The sequence below is a fragment of the Gallinula chloropus genome (genome assembly GCF_964237585.1).
Source record: "Gallinula chloropus genome assembly, chromosome: 1".
NCBI lineage: Eukaryota > Metazoa > Chordata > Aves > Gruiformes > Rallidae > Gallinula > Gallinula chloropus.
This window is the reverse complement of record NC_140085.1, coordinates 141,316,938-141,336,646: the sequence shown is the minus strand read 5'-3', so window position 1 is coordinate 141,336,646 and position 19,709 is coordinate 141,316,938. Positions and strand designations below refer to the sequence as shown.

The 19,709-nt window shown below is 41.0% G+C and overlaps 2 protein-coding genes across 5 annotated transcripts in view; one reads left to right on the top strand and one right to left on the bottom strand.

Moving 5' to 3' along the window:
- Positions 1-19,709, bottom strand: part of CYFIP1 (cytoplasmic FMR1 interacting protein 1) — a gene marked incomplete at its 5' end in the record, with an annotated part of 59,831 nt that overhangs the window by 15,300 nt on the left and 24,822 nt on the right. For all 4 annotated transcript variants that reach the window (XM_084269464.1, XM_084269463.1, XM_084269461.1 and 1 more), the window contains 3 exons: positions 1,045-1,135; positions 2,665-2,808; positions 15,302-15,389. In XM_084269464.1, coding sequence (XP_084125590.1) covers positions 1,045-1,135; positions 2,665-2,808; positions 15,302-15,389 — 323 coding nt within the window. The remainder of the gene's footprint in view (positions 1-1,044; positions 1,136-2,664; positions 2,809-15,301; positions 15,390-19,709) is intronic.
- Positions 9,067-9,741, top strand: LOC311203208 (fibronectin type III domain-containing protein 9-like; the record flags this gene model as incomplete). The annotated part of the gene is made up of 1 exon (XM_084277858.1): positions 9,067-9,741. The coding sequence occupies one exon, from the start codon at positions 9,067-9,069 to the stop codon at positions 9,739-9,741; it is 675 nt and encodes a 224-aa protein (XP_084133984.1).

The following is a 19,709-nucleotide window of genomic DNA, read 5'->3' as shown; positions in this document are numbered from 1 at the left end:
GCTTCGTAATGTCACCTGCAGCACCACAGAGCCTGCTGATGCATAATCTATATTTGAGAATACCTACAGTTTGTACTGTCAGACCCTAATGAATGGCTGAGAACCTCAGATAGATTATTTTTATACTGCTAACTACCATGATTCATCCATTTCTAGGCTCCAGGGAGAAAAACAGGAAGGAAACACTCAGTAAGTCCTCAATATCGTTTAACATTGGTAATGAGCGTCAAAGCAAGCTGTGGGAAGCAGAAAAAAAAAAAAACCCAACCTCATTCCAGTTGGAGTGGCATTTAATAAACCTAAGCAACTCTGGAAAAAAATAAAGATATACTCAGGAGGTGGGTGGCACATGGAAGGATTAATTTGTGTTAATTAGAAGTTGCGGAGGAGGAATATTTTGAAGGGAGGGAAGCAGTTTCAGAATTTCAGTGAACAATGTGAAAAATACTAATTAGCCAATTATTTCTCCACAGTGGCAAGCAGCTTTCAAAGTCATTTCTTGTTCTGCAACTGTCACACCTCCTGTCAAGTGGCTAAGATGCGCCCCACACAAGCCTCGGACGTAACTGCTCTGGCAGGGCCGGTTCGCCTCTCAGCAGTATCACTCCTTTTATCTTATGGTGAGGGCAGGGGGAGAGGGAAGAGAGGCTTTACTAGAGAATCAGGGTTAGCTAAATTGGATGTTTAAACAGAGCAGGCATGAGAGGCTAGCTTGGCAGGGGGAAAGCTCAACAGGCTTATGGGAAAGACTAGAAATAGAAAGTACTGTGAACAGCCAAGCTCGGGAGCAATTGCGTGGCGAGGCTGCCTGCGTGCGGACTGTCATCCTTTCGCTTGCACTGAGCTCAGGAGTCTTCAAACTTTATTAGGTACTTGCACAAAGCCCAGCATTCAGTGATCCCTGTGATGGAATAGAAAAACTGATGAAGCGTGGATTATTGGGAGAGAGAAGAGAGGGAGGAAAAGACAGAGGTACACGTGATCCAGAAGACAGCGATTAGTATCTTGCCAAGGCTACTATGGTAACACCAAACACGAACTAACCTGGAGAACCATACTCATGCCTTGGTAACCTGCAGATCTTGGGCATCACTTCCATTAGGGTCTTGACATACTGAAGAATCGTGCCTTGTAACTAAGAGAAAACAGATGTGTGTAAACATGTCAGTGTTCCTGAGCTAGAGAACCTTTACAACCAATTGCATTCAAACTACACGTGAACAAGCTCTAAAAGTCTTGCATTTAGCTCTGTCTGCCATCACCTTCAAAAGGCAACTTCTCCAAATTAATCCCATTGCACTTTCCATCACATGGCATTAGCCACCTTTTGCTACAGAAGACTGTCACAACAGCTAAGGCCAGGAAGGTAAAAAGGAGAGCATCACGTTATTCTCTCACTCATATTATCTCTATTGTCTAATCAATTCTTAGATTTTTGGTTTAAAGTTGCACCTGAATGCTTTCAAAAGCAACAACAGAAAAATACTGAGCATTAGGTATATCAGTAACAGGTCAAACTGGCTGTTCCAGACATACCAGTTAAGACACAGCCCCAGCATTACAGCCAGTCAGCCTTCCTCCCACCTATCTCATACTGGCCTCATACCTCTCACCTTAGCATGTGAATTAGGCATCAGCAGAATACCTCCCCCAGGTCTTTTAACCTCCTTTATAAATGCCCAAGTGTTCAATGCTACCTTTAGCAAATTGAGATGATTTACCATCTAAACAAGTTAATAAAAAAAACCCCAAAAGCCAACATAGCAACATGTGAACCTGAAGCCACAAAATCTAATTAAAATCTTTATTTTCCTCTTTCCCTGAAGATTTAACCATAGCACCCCTGCAAGCAGGTGCCAGCCTTTCCAGAACATCAAAAACGTTACTTAGAACACTGTGGGAATTACTGTAAACTGACAGATATCACGTGTCTGAAGTGAGGTTGTGACTAGCACAGCTATCTCTCAGCATGGTGGGATTATTTTGGCAGCATTCTCCTTACAGGCACTGGGAGCAGGGAGCAAAAGACCATTTCTCTGTCTTAAACTTAACTGCAGTGCATTATGACCATATACATAGATACTCATAGTACAGCAAACAGCTAGCCCCCCAGTTACAGAAGGCAGCCCTTTCCAATGCAAGATACCCAGGCTGTGTGGATAATGTCTTCAACATCTGGTCTGAGCACTCTTCTAAATAGTCTTGATGCTATCCACAGCTAGAGTAAGCAGAGATTAAACCTACTTTGTTATTAAGGCATCATCTGTCACTCATGTTATTAATGGGAGCCCTGAAGTTAGTCAAGGCAGAAAAGCATTCTCCAGCTGTTCTCAAAAAATATCAAGAAAGTGAATTTATAGTACAATCTTTAAGTTGAAGCCAACTAATTTGAAACATTCATACTTATCCAGACTTTACACAGAAACTAACAGCACAGGTCTCCAGAAAGCAAATGCCTCTCCAATGCAGAATCCAAAGTTTTCTAAACACTGCTCGGGCTTACAAGACACCGAGTACTCTCAAACACAGCTCATACCAAACTTCAAAGGAAGCAAATATTTTAATTAGCTTTATTTGAGATCTTACTTTCACATTGCTTTTTCTCAAAACATTTCCTATTAGAAACCATTTGGAATAGCAGAAAATGTAAGACAATGGCCATACCAGGCTCTTGACAACTTTCAGCAACTCCTCCATCACCACAGCAATACCCTGATACCCGAGAAGTCTACAGATGACTTTGAAGTGAGGGGGGCCAACAAAATTCCTGTAGTTGCTGTAGATGCTGGAATATGCAAGATTCAATGCCTAAAACAAGAGACCAGATATGATTAGTGATGATTTCAGCTGACTGCATCTTTATAATAACTTCATTTAAAGAGCATTTTAAAGTATATTAAAGATAAAACAGTAACTTTCTCTCCAGGAAGTTAGAATACAAAACTTCCCATTTGTAAGGCAGGAATTCCAATCAAAATCTCTGCATTAACAAGCAAAACTCAGAAACACTTTTCTTTCCCCCACCAGGCACCTGCCACTTACCATTTATAAAGTATATCCTCTTCCATATTTTCCTATTTATACAGGTAGGTAACTACAGTAGTCAATGCCAAGGTTGAGAACATGGAATTTAAAGCACCGTTTCTCTTCCAATATTGTCCATTTTATGTACAAACCATCTTGAAAGAAGTTACTTCAATTTTCTGTTCATAATAGGTGGTTTAAGTCTCCAAGGACTCAACTACAAACAACAGCCTTCTGCAGTTACTTCTCCCTGCAACTAATGAATAAGGGCCTCTCTTCTTCAATCCCTCAGCTCTACTCAAGATCAAAGCAAATTAAGTCTGGGATGTAACCTGATGGAAATTCTTCCAGAGTTGTATAAATAGGATCAGGTGCTTTGCCATATTAATGGCTATTTCTTCAAAGTGAACACACAACTGTACAGACTGATGCTGGGAAGGGATTTAGGAACTGTTTGCTGAAGCTCTGGATCAAAGGGGAGTTAGATAACTTAAACCCTCTTCACTTCTGCAAGAGGGTTGTTCTCCTAATAGCCTGAAATTTAATTTTAAAAGGGCTTCTCATCAATCTTTCCTACAGGAGGTTCTGTTGCATCCCCTTTTCATTTCTGCAGTTTTCATTCTAACAGGCAGGTGAAAGACAGCATGCTCTTAGTAGACTTTCAACTCCACACCCATCAGCTGTAACAGAAAATCTTCTTTCACCAGTACCCAGGAACAACATCGACCTTCCCTCCACTGCAGATCCAGCCCCAATTATCCAAGCAAGTCAGTATCAGATACTGCAATACATGGCACTGCAGAAAGGAACTACTGGGAATTCAAGTCATGAAGCTCTACCAAGCTCTTGGAGAATTTTAGCATCATAAAAGTAAAGGACTTACAAATCATCTTTAGATAAGATTGGGACAGAAGATACACATTTTTATTTATGTTGTAAATCTCTATATAAACTTCCAACAGGTTTTGAACTGCTCTCTTGGAAAGGTAAAAACTGGATTCTAGACTGACATATTGGAAATGCAAATTTGGCAACAGGTTAACACTTCTTGGGCACTTTTTGTGGATGCCTTAGATGTATTTCGTGAACTCATGTGTCAAAAACTGTTGCATTATGAAAGAAATACACAAGAGGAGAGATTCAGAAGAAACCATCTTAGTCATAACAAAAGACAACTAGAGATCCAAACTCAACTTTCTGAAACAAGCAACTTCTGACCTAATTTTGCCTATGTCATTAAAGCACACACAGAGAAAATTAAATTAACTTTATCCTGTTTCAATGATCACAGAAAATTATGAGCAATTTATTTCTGCAATGTGAAAATTCAAGAAGTTGCCAGTACTGAAATTTACTTAAAGGTTTAGTTATTTCTTATGTGCCTGAACTTCTGTCTCCATCTGTATGAAGAAACTATACAGCAAAACAGCCTGACCTGCAGAAAGTGGGTTTGGGGTGGGTTTTTTTTTTTGTTTTTCTTATCTTGAGGGTCCTGGTGAAAAAGCAGCTGATCACAAGCCAGCAGTATGTCCTCATGGCAAAGGCAGCCAACAGCCCACGGGGCTGTCTGAGGCAGCACATTGACAGCAGGTCAATGGAGGTGATCCACCCTCTCTTCTCAGCACAGGTGAGACACACCTGGAATTCTGGGTCCACCTCTGGGCCTCCCAGTACAAGAGAAACACAGAGAGATGTATGGGAGAGTCCAGCAGTGGTGTTCGAGACCTGAACAGACACGTCCCAGAGCAACCTGCTGCAGATCACCCTACTCTGGATGGTGCCCCGGCCTCAGCCATCCATCAGCCCGGGAAGCTCTGTGCTAGGGACCACAGGCTTGTCTTGATTTTCTGGTGGAGGGCTGTTTCCAAATACTCAGCCATCTTTTCTGTGAAGGCAAACTAAAACAGGCACTTGGCTAACCATTGGACTCTTAATACACGATACAGTCCTGATATTGGATTGAAGCTGGCTCAAAGGCTAAACTTCAAACACCCTCCACCAGATGAACAGCCTGAAGCTGCCCCACTCTAGCTTGTGCAGCTCCCTGCTTACAGAAAAGGGGGCTGGGGCATTGATGTGGGAGAAAACTGGTAAAACCTTAAGAAAACAAGTGCAGATGAATGTCCCAATGCACTAAGCATTTACAGAGTTGTCCCTAAAAGGTGAGATTTCATCTGCTGATTTTGATGTTTCCCATCAGGTCAGTCTCCACAATAAATGTGTCCAAACTATTCTATTTTGACTATAGCTCAAGGAGAATTTTATTCCACTAGGTTAAAGCCTTTTACTGCTGTGAGGCTAATGGGAGGGAATTCCTCTTCTCACAGGGGAAATTTGTCAGAGAAAAGCACACCCTGAAGATGTGATTTCAATATTTAAGGAGCCAGTCCATCTAAAAATACATCTTCATTTAATGCAACCCTCATGGGGAAATACCTAAAACGGTCCAACTGTAAACACTGGATTAGTGGAGCTTTATAAACTGTGACAAGGGATTTAGCAAACACCATTCACCTGCCACCACTCCTTCCCCCCCACGATGCACAATAGCATAAACATCCTTCAGTAAGAAGCCACTAACAAAGTTGGGGGGGGGAAGGAGGGAAGGAAAGAGAGAGGGAACTCTTTTTTTGAAGCTATGCTTGCTCCCTCCCCTACTTAAATTTAAAAAAAAAGAAAAAGGAGAGAGAAAGGGAGGGAGAGAGAGGGAGAGATGCTAGTTGCTGATGTCATCAAAGTGCTAACATTAATCACTCACAGCATCACTGGTACAGGCACAAGAGCATATAACAGGGATGTTCAGGCAGCACACTGTCCAAGGGGAGGCAAGCAAGAGAGGGTGGGAGGAAAGCATTTTTTTTTCTCCTGTCTGATCTTTGAAAAGCAAAGCAACAGCACCTTTAGACATGATGTGCTCTGGCGTGAATTTAAGTGGAAGAGACAAAGAAACCATGTCACCAGCAGCATCGGAGGGAAAAACTGAAAGCACCAAGCAATGAGAATTCAGCCCAGGGAATCTGAGGGGAAGAAAAAGCAAACTGGCAAGCAAAGATCAGGCAGGAAATAACCCAGGTGAAAAAAAAAAAAAGGGAGACAGAAAATTTAGTGTTGGTGTCATTTTCGCAGCAGCATCACTGTACGAAAATCCTGTTCTGAAATTTCCGTCAGGAAGCGAGGGTAAGTACTGACTTTATCCTCTATAAAACATTAAATGGGCTTTCCAAACATTTACGTGCCACTAATTATGTGTCTTTTAATAACTGATGCTTTGTAACAATAGAAATGTATTATTATTTCATTAAAATCCAAATATTCTACTTGTGAAATGCTGTGAGGATAAAACTATTATTTCTAAATTGTGTTAGGAAGTCTTCTGTAAAGAATAAATTATTATTTTAAGTAATTGGGATCTACCAGCTAAAGAAAAGACAAATGAGCAAGTAAAAGCTCTGATCTTACTAATGCACTTGATTTTAATATCTCCAGAAGTTGGGCAGGTGCCAAAATGTGCCTGTCTAATAAGTTTATTTGACAGCAAACTCCATTCCTTTATATTGATGCTGTACCAAAAAGTGCACTACTCACTCAACTGGAACAGCAGCATCTACCCTGAGCAGTCACAGCTAAGTAAAATGAAAATAAACATATTTTTTCTTCCCACTTCTCAATTAGTATAATCCAAAAGCCACCAGCAACAATTTTCATCCATAAACAGTCACTGAATTCTTACTACTAGTGTAATGTAATGATCAAAACCCCATTAAAATAATACATATTTTGCCAGCCTCCTATCTAGCATAAAATACAGTAAAAGTGTTCAGAATGATTTCAGAATATGTTATGAGCAAATCTTAAAAGCTTTCTTCATCAGGAGAATTTGCAATAGCTAATTGTTATTTAGCTAGCAGTCCTATCACCTGAAAGCAAATCATTAAAAACCAAAATAAAATTAATTTTTATAATGAAGCCACAAATAATGAAACAGAGCGTTACTGACCTGGGCATTTACATTCATTCAGAAAATAAGAAACTTTAATGGTAGAAAACAACTTTCCCAAAAGTACCACTAGAAACTTGCTAGTAAACTAAGAGAGAATCAGATTCAGTTGCTGAGGCAGGCTCTTTTGCAAAAGTTACCCTCATGACAGGAAAACAAAAACACCCCTGCCAAACAAGTAAAAATATACACTGCCTGTTATTATGGCTTGGTTTGTTATAAAATAAGTTTTAAGTAAAAGTCTACCAAGGCAGAAGCCAACCTGTTGTCCTGAAGGGCAGATATTCTTTAATAGAAGCGTTTAGAAAAATTGGATGTTTTATTTACTGTGCTATCACAAACTCAGGATCCCAAAATATTGGCAGGTTTTCTAACGTTAATGTTGTTATGAGAAGGAGTATTAGTTCAGGGTGGACAGGCTATGGAATTATATATAATTATTTAGTTATTTAAAGAACCAAACCCACCATCTGTCCGAAAGGTATGCTATAGTGAGTACTGCATTTCACCAACACAGCCCAGCCTGAGAAAGCTTTTCCAAAGGGCTGACTAGCATTGAGACTAAAAACTGCAATTCTGATGCCACCAATGTACAGTCATCACTGCTCTATCAGCGGCTACAGATGTGCTCTCTCACCTGCAAAAAAAGGGAAAGTAACCAGTAATGGGAAACTAATGTAAAACGATATTGGACACAAAATAAAATCTGGTGATGTTACATTTATAATGTCATGATCCACAATCTGGACAAGACTTAATTTGGCAGAGGTTAAACCCCTTTGTGTTCCAACTGAACCTCAGATCGCTCTGGGTGGCTGGGGGCAGCTGGGCTTAACCCCCAAGGGACGTCCAATTATTAGGTGCTTTATCGTGATCAGTTCTTCGCAATTCTCTGAGAACAGAATCACATACTCTTTTGGTACGTGGCAAAAAATGAACACTTGTGGCAGTGAGGAATTTGTCCCTCAAGATCCACTCCTGCCACCCCTCCCTTGCCACTGAAGATCAGAAAATCCATCGCTCGCAAAAGCAAGCTTTGAGATGATGGAAAACACTACATCAGTAAAATAAAATGCAAGATACTCAGATCACAGAGAAAACCAAATCTTTCCTTTATTAAAAAAAAACTCAAACCAACTTCACTTGTCAACACACTCACTGGGCAAGTATTTTGTGTGACAGGTGGAATGAATTAGTTGGATGGCCAACCTATCAGTCTGCAGTTTAAGGCCCGACCACAGTCATTCAATGGATTTTTTTCCACGAGAGTTTGACTCACCGCATAAAATTATGTTAAATCATTTAGAAATGATTGTTCTATTAAAAAATACTTCAGCATTGCTCCAAAGTAGAGAGGCATTTATTAATGCATCTGTATGAGTTTTTGATTGTTTGGTTTTCCTTGAGGGAGGGGTAATTATTTCAGAAGCACAAAGCATTTCCACCTCTCCCCTTTACAGTCTTGAAGAGGTTTCATTCCCCTTACTTTTACCTATCCACAAATTCCTTACAACAAAAACATCCAGTCACCTTCTTCTAGGGACTGTCCCAAGTATGTAAGCAAGGTGTATGCCAAACTTGACATAGAGGCAAATTTTGACAGGGATGCTGGCCTTCAGCATCCCTCATTCCCTGTTGCAAGCACAGAACCACCCGAAAACCCCTGTGAATGGGAGCGGTTCCCCAACTGCACATTCTGCAGCACACACCACCTCTCACAGAGTCAGGGCACAACTGGACAGGCAGCAGCTCAGGGGAATTTCTAGAAGCCTTTTGCTTATGAAAAAAGTACACGGGTTAAAATACTCCAAAATTTATTACCTGCCAACTCTCCCTTTGTTGCAGCTGTACCAACAACGAGAGCGTAGTTTCCTATAAAAAAATCCTTTCCTTAATTACAGAGCGCTACAATTAAGGTCCACACAACATCTCCAGTGCTGCAACTTCTCAGTTACCTCCCTGGGAAACTAACATCTCCCCTTTCCACAGCGAGATCAGCATCGGGAGAGAAAAAAACCCAAACCAGCTCCCTAAGTAACATCCCGATGGGAATAACCGTCCAGAACATCACTGGAAACACGGCAATGGTAATTTGGCCAAAAATGGCCAGTTGTGCTGACAGCTTCTACAGCGTCATGTACCGCCCTAACTGGAACAGCGTGCTGTCAACTTACTCAAGGAAGAGCTTTCAGAAGGAAGAGAGAGTTCCCGCCAGTCGCTCCTCCTTCGTGGTTGAAAACCTAACTCCTCTGACCACGTACATCGTGTGTGTGACCTGCCAGTCCGCCAACCCCTCTGGTGACCAGTGCAGGGTTTTTAACACGCTGGAACGAGACCCGGCATCCGCGAGCAACACCAAGAAAGAGCTGGCGCTGGGGATCTGGCTCACCAGCAGCGTCCTGCTCCTCATCATCGCCGCGATCCTCCTCTACGGCTGCCTGCACCTCCTGTGCCGCAGGAGGCGCGAGCGTCTGCGAGGGCCGAACGGGACCTCCCCCGAACAAGACCACGGGAAGGCATGTACCAAAAGCACACCGTACGGCTTGGAAGAGCTGGGCAGGCAGAGCCAGCTGATGCAGGACACCGAAGGAAAGCATCCAGGGGGCATCCAGCTGGCCACAATCATAGAGAATCCCTCAGCGTGCAAGGAGCCCGTTGTGCCGACTTCCAAAAGCCAGGAGCGAGTGCCAAGGGCAGGACAGTGCTCTGATATAAACTAGAAGCCTTTTGTGAGGGAGGAGATTTTTAGCCCGTACGGTATCCCAGCTGCTTCACACACATCACGTGCATTGTCAGCACTCACAAAGGGGAGCTCCGACTGCCCTCCGCAGCACTCCCGGCTGTACCCTCAGCGTCACATCCCTTGTCAACAGCCTATATGCAGCCAGTGGTACTCAGAGGCAAAGGTTCAGATTCCCAAGCACTTCAGCTGCACTCCCTAATTTAAAAATGAAGCATGTAGCAAATAATCACTTTACATTTTGAGGGGATTCTTTTGGTTGCTTTTCTTTAGTATAAACCAGCAAACAAATATAAAAATGAATCAGAAGTGACCAAGAGACTCTTTTTTGTTGTTGTGCTTTTACTAGCATAAATTAAAACTGAGTAGAAGTTTTCAGCTGGCAACCCAGACTGCTATGCTTCAGGCATCTGAACATACACCCTGAGTGCAGTGGTTTGCCAGGGTGAGTTTTAACTCCACATTCCCGACTGCTTCTCAAACTACACATGGACTACGCCCTTCGCCAACCATGGTGCTCCCAAAGCTCCCATCTGAACAGGGTTGGTCTCTGTGTGCAAGCCACATTCACTGGGATTTTAGTGGTATCCTTTTGCCTGTCTTTGAAATTTCCCCTCGGTCTAAAAACATCTGTAAGACAGCAGCTCTGTAAGGACACTTCTAATGAAACTGAGGCATCTTGGGATATAGTATTTGCACCCTTCTGTACCCACCACAAGCTACTTTCTGCTCCACATAGAGAAAACAGAAGCAACTCCCAGCCCTTCTTTCTCTCCTTCCCTTTCAGTTATAATGATAAAACTCATTTGCCAGCTGCAAATTTCTATCCAACCACAGGCTACACTGTGTAACAAAGGGGCAAGGAAGTAAAAACACACCAAGACACGTTTTATTTTTGTAACAAATCTGCCCATCCTTTCACTCTGCCTTGAGCTTCGTGGCAAAGTGCCAAGAAAGGCCCTTCGGACAGAAATCTGTTCACCAGCACGACGCGTCCTGTCTGGCTTACGTGTAGGAGTCACCCTGTTTTGAACCTCTTAAGTGCATTTGTGTTCCCTAAAAACATAATAAACCTTAGTATTGCTGTACAATATGGTATGTCAAAACCACGAAGGTACACTGTGACAGCGGGCATTCTACACCGCTATGGATAGGAACGCAGGTGTAAAGTCAGCTCCTCCTGACCCAGCTCGGTTGTACCAGTAAAGGTGGGAGAACTGCTGGCTGGACACCTGCCACCCCTTTACCACCACACCCTGGAAGCCAAGGGGGGGTGTACCATTTTGACAAGAGAGCTCCCAGCAAATATTTCACAGCAGGCAGCGGGTCTTTTCAGCTACTGTATTTTGACAACATTTCCCATGACTTGTGAAAAGACGTCAGCTCTCATACTGCTAGGAAGACAGGAGCTGGCATGAGTTTGATGCAGTCCTCTCCTCTTTTCTGGCTAGGACAGGTACGACACACAGAAACACGTGCTGAATGGGGGTGGGTACTGCTTTTAGAAAGCACTTCAGAAGGTGTCTTGATTGTGTTAAGTTAGCAATAAAGCCTTCTCCAGCTGACACCTTTCTCTTTTGTCTTACACACCAATCTGGAATAAAGTGGGAAGATGACAAGAGTTTACTGCAGCTTCAAATGAAGGTGTTGCATGAGACAGACACTGAAAAACTCTCTTCAGAGCATGAAGCCAACTCTAGAGGCTTACTGCCGAAAGGGGCCGGCTGGGTAGCAGGGACAGAAAAAAATGCTTTAAAATGACCTTGTAATCAAATTAGCGGTAACATTCCTCTAAGATTTCATCAAAGAGAGCCAAGATTATTTTATTGTTAAAGGGATGGAGCCAAGAGACATAAATTCCCATCTCTGCCAACATCTTGGGCCCTTGAAAACATATTTACTTCTCTGCATCTGTTTCTTTATGTGTGCTTTAAGGCATTGCAATACATATATTTATGTGCATTTATGTGTTATATAAACACGTATATTCCATACTGAGAACAAGGAGCAGTTCAATCTTAAAGCAATTTTGAGGCAATTCACCTACTGAATGTTATTTATACACAAACACATATATACACACACACGCAAGAAGACACATGTATATATTAGATTGAGAAGGTTATAAACCCATCCCCCCCAAGGAGTTTAGTAGTGCAGTTTACTGTGCACTACTTAGATAAACATTTACATGATCTCACAAGCAATGGACCACCTCACACCCACTGCAAATGAGCAGCGGCACTAGTTTGAAGAACTCAAGCCATCGCACACTCAGAAAAGCTACAAAATTCTTTGTCTCTTGCTCAGAAAGCTTTGTTACAGATTCATTCAGGCTCATTCTGGCAATTCTGTCCTTTCATAGTTCACTGTCCAGTTTTAACAGTGCTCTAGTAAGAGGCAAACATTTTAAGTGATTTAACCAATAAAAAGATGCTATTTAGTGAAAACTGGTGTTAATTTGTGCAACAGTGGTAGATTAAAAACATTATATTCACATTGAGAAGTATTTTCCAAAGGGGTCATCTTGGGTTTTTTTTCCCCCCACAAGATGAGTTAGCATCTACAAAATGCAGGAGACATACAAACATGAAAATATTTGGAAAACCCCGTATAAGCCAAAAAGCAAGCTCTTCAATTCTGGTTTACATCAGCTCTAGAAAACCAGATACCTCATTAACATGCAAAGACAGTTTCAAATCCCCAGGAGAGACACTTTCATATATACACGTTATTAAGTATTTTATGCATCCAGCCCATGTTGCCAAACTTCAATCTGCTAACGTTCATTTCATTACTACACACACTTCAGCTGAGTAAAGGGACTTCAATAACTGTGCTCAATGACTCAAATGAGCTTTTAAAATACTCCAGCTCACTTAAAAGGCTGACAAGCTTTTGATGGTCACCTCCCTCCCACCCGACAGCCCTGCTCCCCTGCCAGCCAGGAGGAGGAGTTAAGTTGTACCTGTGGGTTTCTGGGAGGATATGAACACTTTGACATTAGAACTAAAAGTTTCTTTAATTACTCTTTAAGCAGGCACATTGCCCATGCAAAACTTCTGCACAGAAAATGTTTGGCCATTACAGCCCAATACAGACACCTGTGAGTGTGCATACACACAACAAACCACAATGCTCTTGCCTTGACCTAAATAAGCATCATGGATTGATTAAAAAAAACCAACAACAAAACCAAACCAAGCCCCACCCCCAAAAAACCCAACCACCAACAAAAAAAGTCCAATAAGAAAAATAAAAAGTCCTATTCCTTGGCTATATGATCAATACAAAGTGTTCAACTAAGTAACTTGTGTAGTCTGAGCACTCAAAAATGACAATAAATTAAAAAGCTACATAGCTACTCCATAGCCCACTGTTATGCAGTCAGAAGGGAATTCAACAAGATACCCCAAACAAGGATGTGCTCTGTGACAAGCCTGGCTATACAGTACATATCAAGCAATTATATCACATGCTAGAATGTGTAGCCTCTATCAGATAAGAATTATGAACTGTTCCAGAAATGTAGAAACACCTGACTGGAATTTCAGGAAGACATCTTCAATTCCAAAAATACATTAGATTGAATAATAAAAATAGACTCTTGTAAAAAATTTATGACTACGGAGAGTGGGGAATATTTGCCAATATAGGCATATCTAGTTAGGAAGCTTGCTCCAGAAAGGCATCTAAGAACATCCTGGATTGCTCCTGCTCATATAGGAAAACAATCAGGTTTCTGAAAATGTGTAGTGCTCGGAGCAAAGATTACTAAACTCATTTCAATAATGTAACCTGACTGATAAAAAAATAGGGTTCCCCAGTTAATCCTCTGTCACTCACTCTACTGTATCATCACTTACACAAATTAAGTTAGCGATCTCTACTAAATTCAGTGTGGGGGGGTTGTACTTTACACTGCATCTGATGAATTCCTAAAATAGTAAGGAACACAATAACTCTAATGTAAGAAAATGCCACTTTCCTATAATTTAGTGTTCCATGTTGGAAACCAATTATATAAAATACTATTCAAGGTAGCAGACAATCAGCTGTTACATTCCACATTAAGGATATGCACAGCCTTTTCCACCTCCTTTACATTTTAAAAGCACTGAAGATTTACAAACAGAGTAGATATATTAGGACTGAAATTTGTAACTTCTGAGCTCTCTCTTCAGCTCTCAAAAAATAACTTGCTGAGCAAATCACAGAGACTGCACTGTCTAACTAGGATACAACGTGCAGAAAGCAACAGTAAGACAAGGACTAATCTTGCTCATGTTTAAGTAGGAGCTAGACAATGAAAGTAGCTAGACATGAAAATGGCACCTCCCATGCACTTCTGAAAATTACAAGGATAACTGAGGAGATAATTTTAAAACTTCTTTTTAGTCAATGACCCTCTAACTTGACCCTTTATTTTTTTATTTATCTTTCCACACTTTGTTTTTGCCCCCCTGGCACTCAAAACACCAATGCTAAATTAAGGGTGACATCTTATTAAGTATTCTCAAATTATTTGCTGAAGATACCACTGCTGTTTTTTACTGCTAATGCAGAGGTATGTCAATGTGCTACGCCTTTAGCTGTCATTAAGACTCAGGTAACATTTCTGAGGCATAAGAAAATAAATCTGCAGTAATCAGGGAGAATAAATCTATACCTCCAACATACAATACTGCATACAGGGGCATTGGTCCTGTGAATAGAGGCTCACTTTCCTCACATGGGTAGCTCCATGAAAGCCCACGACTATTCCCTTGTGCCAAGCACTCCCTCTACTTGTCACCCAAGTAAGCTCTTTTCTAACCTCAGTTTTGGGCATTGCCTTAAAGCACAGAGCATGCAACTGCGTATCCTGTACACTTCTACTGAAAGCTTGCATAAACCTCCTAAGCCCTTCTAACCTGCAAAGCAGGAAATATGACGCTGATACAGATGAGATAGCCAGTGGGGCAAATTCATCACAAGAAGTTTGAGGTCCTTGGATTGAAGATGCCAATTAAATGCTACACTGCTTGTTTGGGGTTTTTTTTAAATAATATAAACAGTTTGGTATCTGATAGATTAGGATGATTGGAACCTATAAGCTTTTTAAGTTAGAAAAAATCTGAAGCAGGTTTTCCTATCTGCTCTCTTTTCTCCTGCCATCACAATCTTCATCATTGTAACAAGGGAGCAGCTGCACCCAAGATGGGCTCTTGTTCTCACTTCACCAGATGACTAATTAATCTTTTCTTTGAATCTGCTCTGCCATTACAAGCAACTGTGCAATGCAAGGTGGTTGAGAGAAGGACTTATTTTTAGCTATGTCAGATAGGACTAACCACCAGACTAGTCACTTGCACTTTGGCTGAAACATATGGTGAGCTTCACAGCAAAGTCTGAAAAAAAGGTGTATGTTGAATTTGAAATTCTGTCAAAATGTACTTTGAGTCCGTTTTTAATAACTTTCATCTTCCACAGCTTCTCTAACTAAGAAAGATACCTTTAAATATTAGCAAACCATAAATATAAAGTGAATTAAATCCAACCTTTGATCCATAGAGATACTGCGGCTGTGCATTAGGCTGCTTATCTCTCTGAAACTCCTGAGAAAATGGGAGCACGGTCCGAACAAATCTGTAAAACACAAAATAAAGACATGGTTAATTATTCTTAGGCTAGTAGGTGTGTGCCCAATGCACCTCACCCTGTGTGATATGGCTTTTGTCTACATATAAAGTCAAAGCCAGACCAGTATTCAGCCCAAGTTGAAACTAGGGAAGCACAGAGCTGGGACCCTGTTCTTCAGTGGTGTGTAGGGTCCCAAACCATCTCCCACCTCTACTCTAGCCCAGCCCAGCAAAAAGAGAAGCAACTAATAAAGTAGCAACAGCCTCTTGCAGTTCCTTGTGCTAACAAAATTAAGTCCCTGAGAATGAACCACACTTTCAAAGAAGAACATGACATTTCTATTTAATATTTTGGAGCTTCTCCACCGTAAAGAAACAATAGGAGAAATACTTCAGGTTAATACCTTTAGAAAAAAAAGTCAGGAGGAAGGGTATAATCCTTGTAGCAAAAATAATGTTTCAAAAGTATGGTTATACTCCAGTGTAAGCATGTACCTATACAAATCATGTTAGTTTTACCTTTGTATAATTGTTAAGAGGATGACAAGGGTACTACAAAGACATGTGGTACTGCAAAAAATATACATTTTGCAGCACTACAGTTTTACTGCAGAAAGAAGTTAATCAGCAGCTCTGATTCTGCTTAGATCTACTAAACTAAGCAAAATTACTGGTGCATGTGTTTACGGGTTGGATGGCTAATTTACTTTTTAAACTCAATAAAAAGGATTGCTTGGTAGATGCTGCAAAGCTGTATATACACAGTCAAGAAGAAAAACAGCTATTTAAGAAGTGTACATCAAATGTTTGTATCAGATCAACCTGTTCTGAGTGATAGCCGAGTAAAATACATGGATTGAGGAAAAGGTTTCAGGAAAGGAAGTTTGCAGTACATTATAATAATCATAAGATACAATTGTACCTTGATCTGGTTTAATTCAAAATATGTTTGAATTTAATGAATACACAAAATGAATGATTCATTAATATTTTTTCCTAGAAAGAATATAGAAATTCTTCTTTAATGCATCCATTTTCTAGCTGAAAACAGAACAAGACATGCTAATCACCCAAACACATACACATTGCACCAGGTTGTTTACAATTATTTCCACTGTGGTTTATTTCTGAGTAATGTGGATCACTCTTGTGAGAATCTGTAACTTCAGGACTAGGTTTTCTGCATTTTTTAACTTGGTCAAAAATATGTTTACCCACGCTTTCAGCTACTTGTTCTTATGTATTTTAGCCCTGTCTTTAGCCTGCTACTTGCACTTGCTCAAGTCCAGAAAGTGGTTGCATGTACAGCTTTTGAGGAAAAAAAATATCATTTATGTGTATTATTTTTGCCAGTGTACATACACCATTTAAATCTCCTTACATTTACATTTCATCAGTTTACAAATTGCCCCCTTCTCCCTCACACAGCAATGGAAAACTTCCTCGTGACATTACTTTACTCGCTTCTCTGCACAGATACTTCACCAATGAGTTTATCAGAGATGTTGTAAACATTTGATGGAGTTCAAAGTAATCTGCAACATATGACAGCCACAGAGATTACTCTGTCCCCCCTTCTTTCTCTCCAAATCCTATTCCTTTTTAAACTGACATCAATTTTCAAGCCCTAAGAAAATCTCTAAATCGAAAGAAATCAAGAGAGATACCATGTCATTTGAGGTAAGACTGGGTTTCAGCGTCCAGGCCTGTTGGGCAGGAGGTTTGTTATCATTAAATTAAAACCCTCATGAGAAAAAGCATTTCAGAATATAAATGTGGGAAGTTTTCTCTTTCAAAAAGGTATTATGAATATATTTGAACTACAGGGTCATTACTGTCCGGGTGCTACCCAGTCAGGCTCAAAAAAACACAGCCTCAGAAATCCATTACCAGAGAAATACTACTGACAGAGAGTCTCTAAGTATCATTGGCTGTGTACAAACAGAAGTAACTCCTGGGTGTTTTTCCATCTCTCCTGTTTTAGAATCGTAGCAAAATAACCTTCAAGGTTTCTTAAAGACTTGAAGTATTCATTTTATGCTTTTATCATTGAATCACTTGAGAGATATAGGGGAAAGATGACAAAAGAGGGAGAAAGGTTAAGAAAAGGAAGTTGGAGCAAGCAGTACAGTCACTTGGTACATTTTATGGTGGGGGTATGGCTAAGTTCTGAGGGTAGAACCAGGAAAGGAGACTGCATCATTCTATGAAGTATGTGACTAATCCAAGTATGTCATTCAGGTAAACATTAAGAGATTTCTTCTCTCCAATCTAAGGGCTATATAGAAGCCTTCACAGCTGAGCATCATCTGCCATCCTTCAAACTTCTTCAGTGTGCACATGTGTGTGCTTTCTTCTAGACATCCTGCCGGTTGGCTTCCTCCTGCTCCTCCTCCAAGGAACAGAAACATTTCTTTGAAGGACTGTGAATATCAATGCTAAAGCTAGACAAATTTTTACTTTAGGCTGGCTCCTGCTGGCTGCAGGTTTTGGCATACTCCAAAATAATCCGTTCTCTTCATTTTTAATTAGTGCTGATGATTTCGCAGCAATTTATCTATTTTAATCAACGCAGGTTGTAAGCAGTCAAAGTAGATTAAGCAGATGAAAAGCTTGCTGGCTTACCAAAGCTTTGCAACAGTGATTGCTGAATGATAAATGAGCCCCAAAGTAAGTATTTTAGGGATAAAGTCATTTTACATCAGCACTTCTGTGATACCTACCAGGAAGGAGCTCATACAAACAAAACTAAATGATTCTGCCATTCTAATTACCATAATCTGTTAAAGAAAATAAGGAGAAATCTGAGAGACACCATCCTGGTCCCGCTTCCTTGCTACTGCAGGCACCAGATCAGACACATAATCTCATTCATAGACTTCCTGGTCTCCATCTCAGAAGTAATACGACATCATACTCCTCCCTCCCAAGCATCTCTCTGCACTTCCCTGTCTAACTCAGATGAACACTTTCAGCTTCCAGCCTTCTCAAAGAGCTCGTCCCGTCTAACAGATCTAGGGGTAGCTCCACACCTCCTCGCTTAAGGAGCACTAGATCGAACTCACCCTTCTTAAACATGAACGTCAAGATAGAGAGAACAGGAGGCTACAAACTGAAGTGTGAGGAAACAGCAGATGAAACCGAGCATGAAAGAGTAACAGATATCCACCACTCCACTGCTATCACCTTTCCTTTTGATAGAAAGGCTTTTTCTTTAAACGTGGAGGAAGATAAGTTGCTTGTTGTCAAATGGAGTATTTGATGGAGTATTTGACTACAGTCACCCCTACTTTGCATCAGCCTCTATAACCGCGCCCATTTGGCTCTCTGTAGGAGAAACTAGGTAGATTTTGCTGCCAGTGCTGCTTTTCAAGTTTGCTCCAGCAAACAGAGTATATTTAAGACAAGAAGACGCAGCTGTTCTCTTGTGAAAACTAGTCTCAAAAGCAGTCTGAGAGAGACAGAGAGCTTGTGAAAGGAAGGGGGAGGCAGGCAGGAAGATAGAAAAATAAAAAGCTGGTCTTTTTTGCTCATTCTGTGACAAATCTGTATCCTCAGAAGAAACATGTCATACTGCATTTGGAAGAACGCTATACACAATAATTTTTAGCAGAGAATACAGATTTAGATAATGTGTTGAGAGGAGATGGAGCTACAAGTCTAATTACCGTCTCCGGAAGCTTATATCATTTGTGTCAAGAAAGCACTGAAAATCTTCAACTCAAATAAACATCTAGGCTGTCTCACACTTGCTCCTGTTAGCCCTCAAAACAAAACACGCTATCAGGGAAGGAAAAGACCAGCTTGGAATTAGTAAAGACTGTAACACAGAAAAAAGGAACGCTGCGGATAGTGGAAAAGGAACAAAGAACAAAAATCTGAAGTTCCCCTTGTGCCATCCGAACTCTCTGGAAAGCCCTAGTCCTAAAAACATCCCAAAGGTCATAAAAGTACAGGGGAATGAACAAAGTACAGACATGGGCATGAAAAAGATTCCATGGGCTTGGAAAAACATGCCACTAAAGGCTGGGCCGAAAAGAGGGAGCTCTTTTAAAAGTCTCAAGCAGCACAGAGAAGACAAGCAGGAAATGGCTGCTCTTTCAGCATAAGAACTAGCAAGCAACAGCCTGAGAGCCAACTAGAAGAGATACCTCTTTGTGCAGCAGGCAGCTTTCTTTGCAGACACCTCACTACAGCACGTCATGAATGCCAAAACCTCAGACAGCTTCAAAAGAAGGCCTGGACAAAGCCCTGCAAAGGGCCTGAAATGCGCTAACAGAGGCTGGACCATTTCCTGTCAGAAAAATTATCGTAAGACATCCCTTGC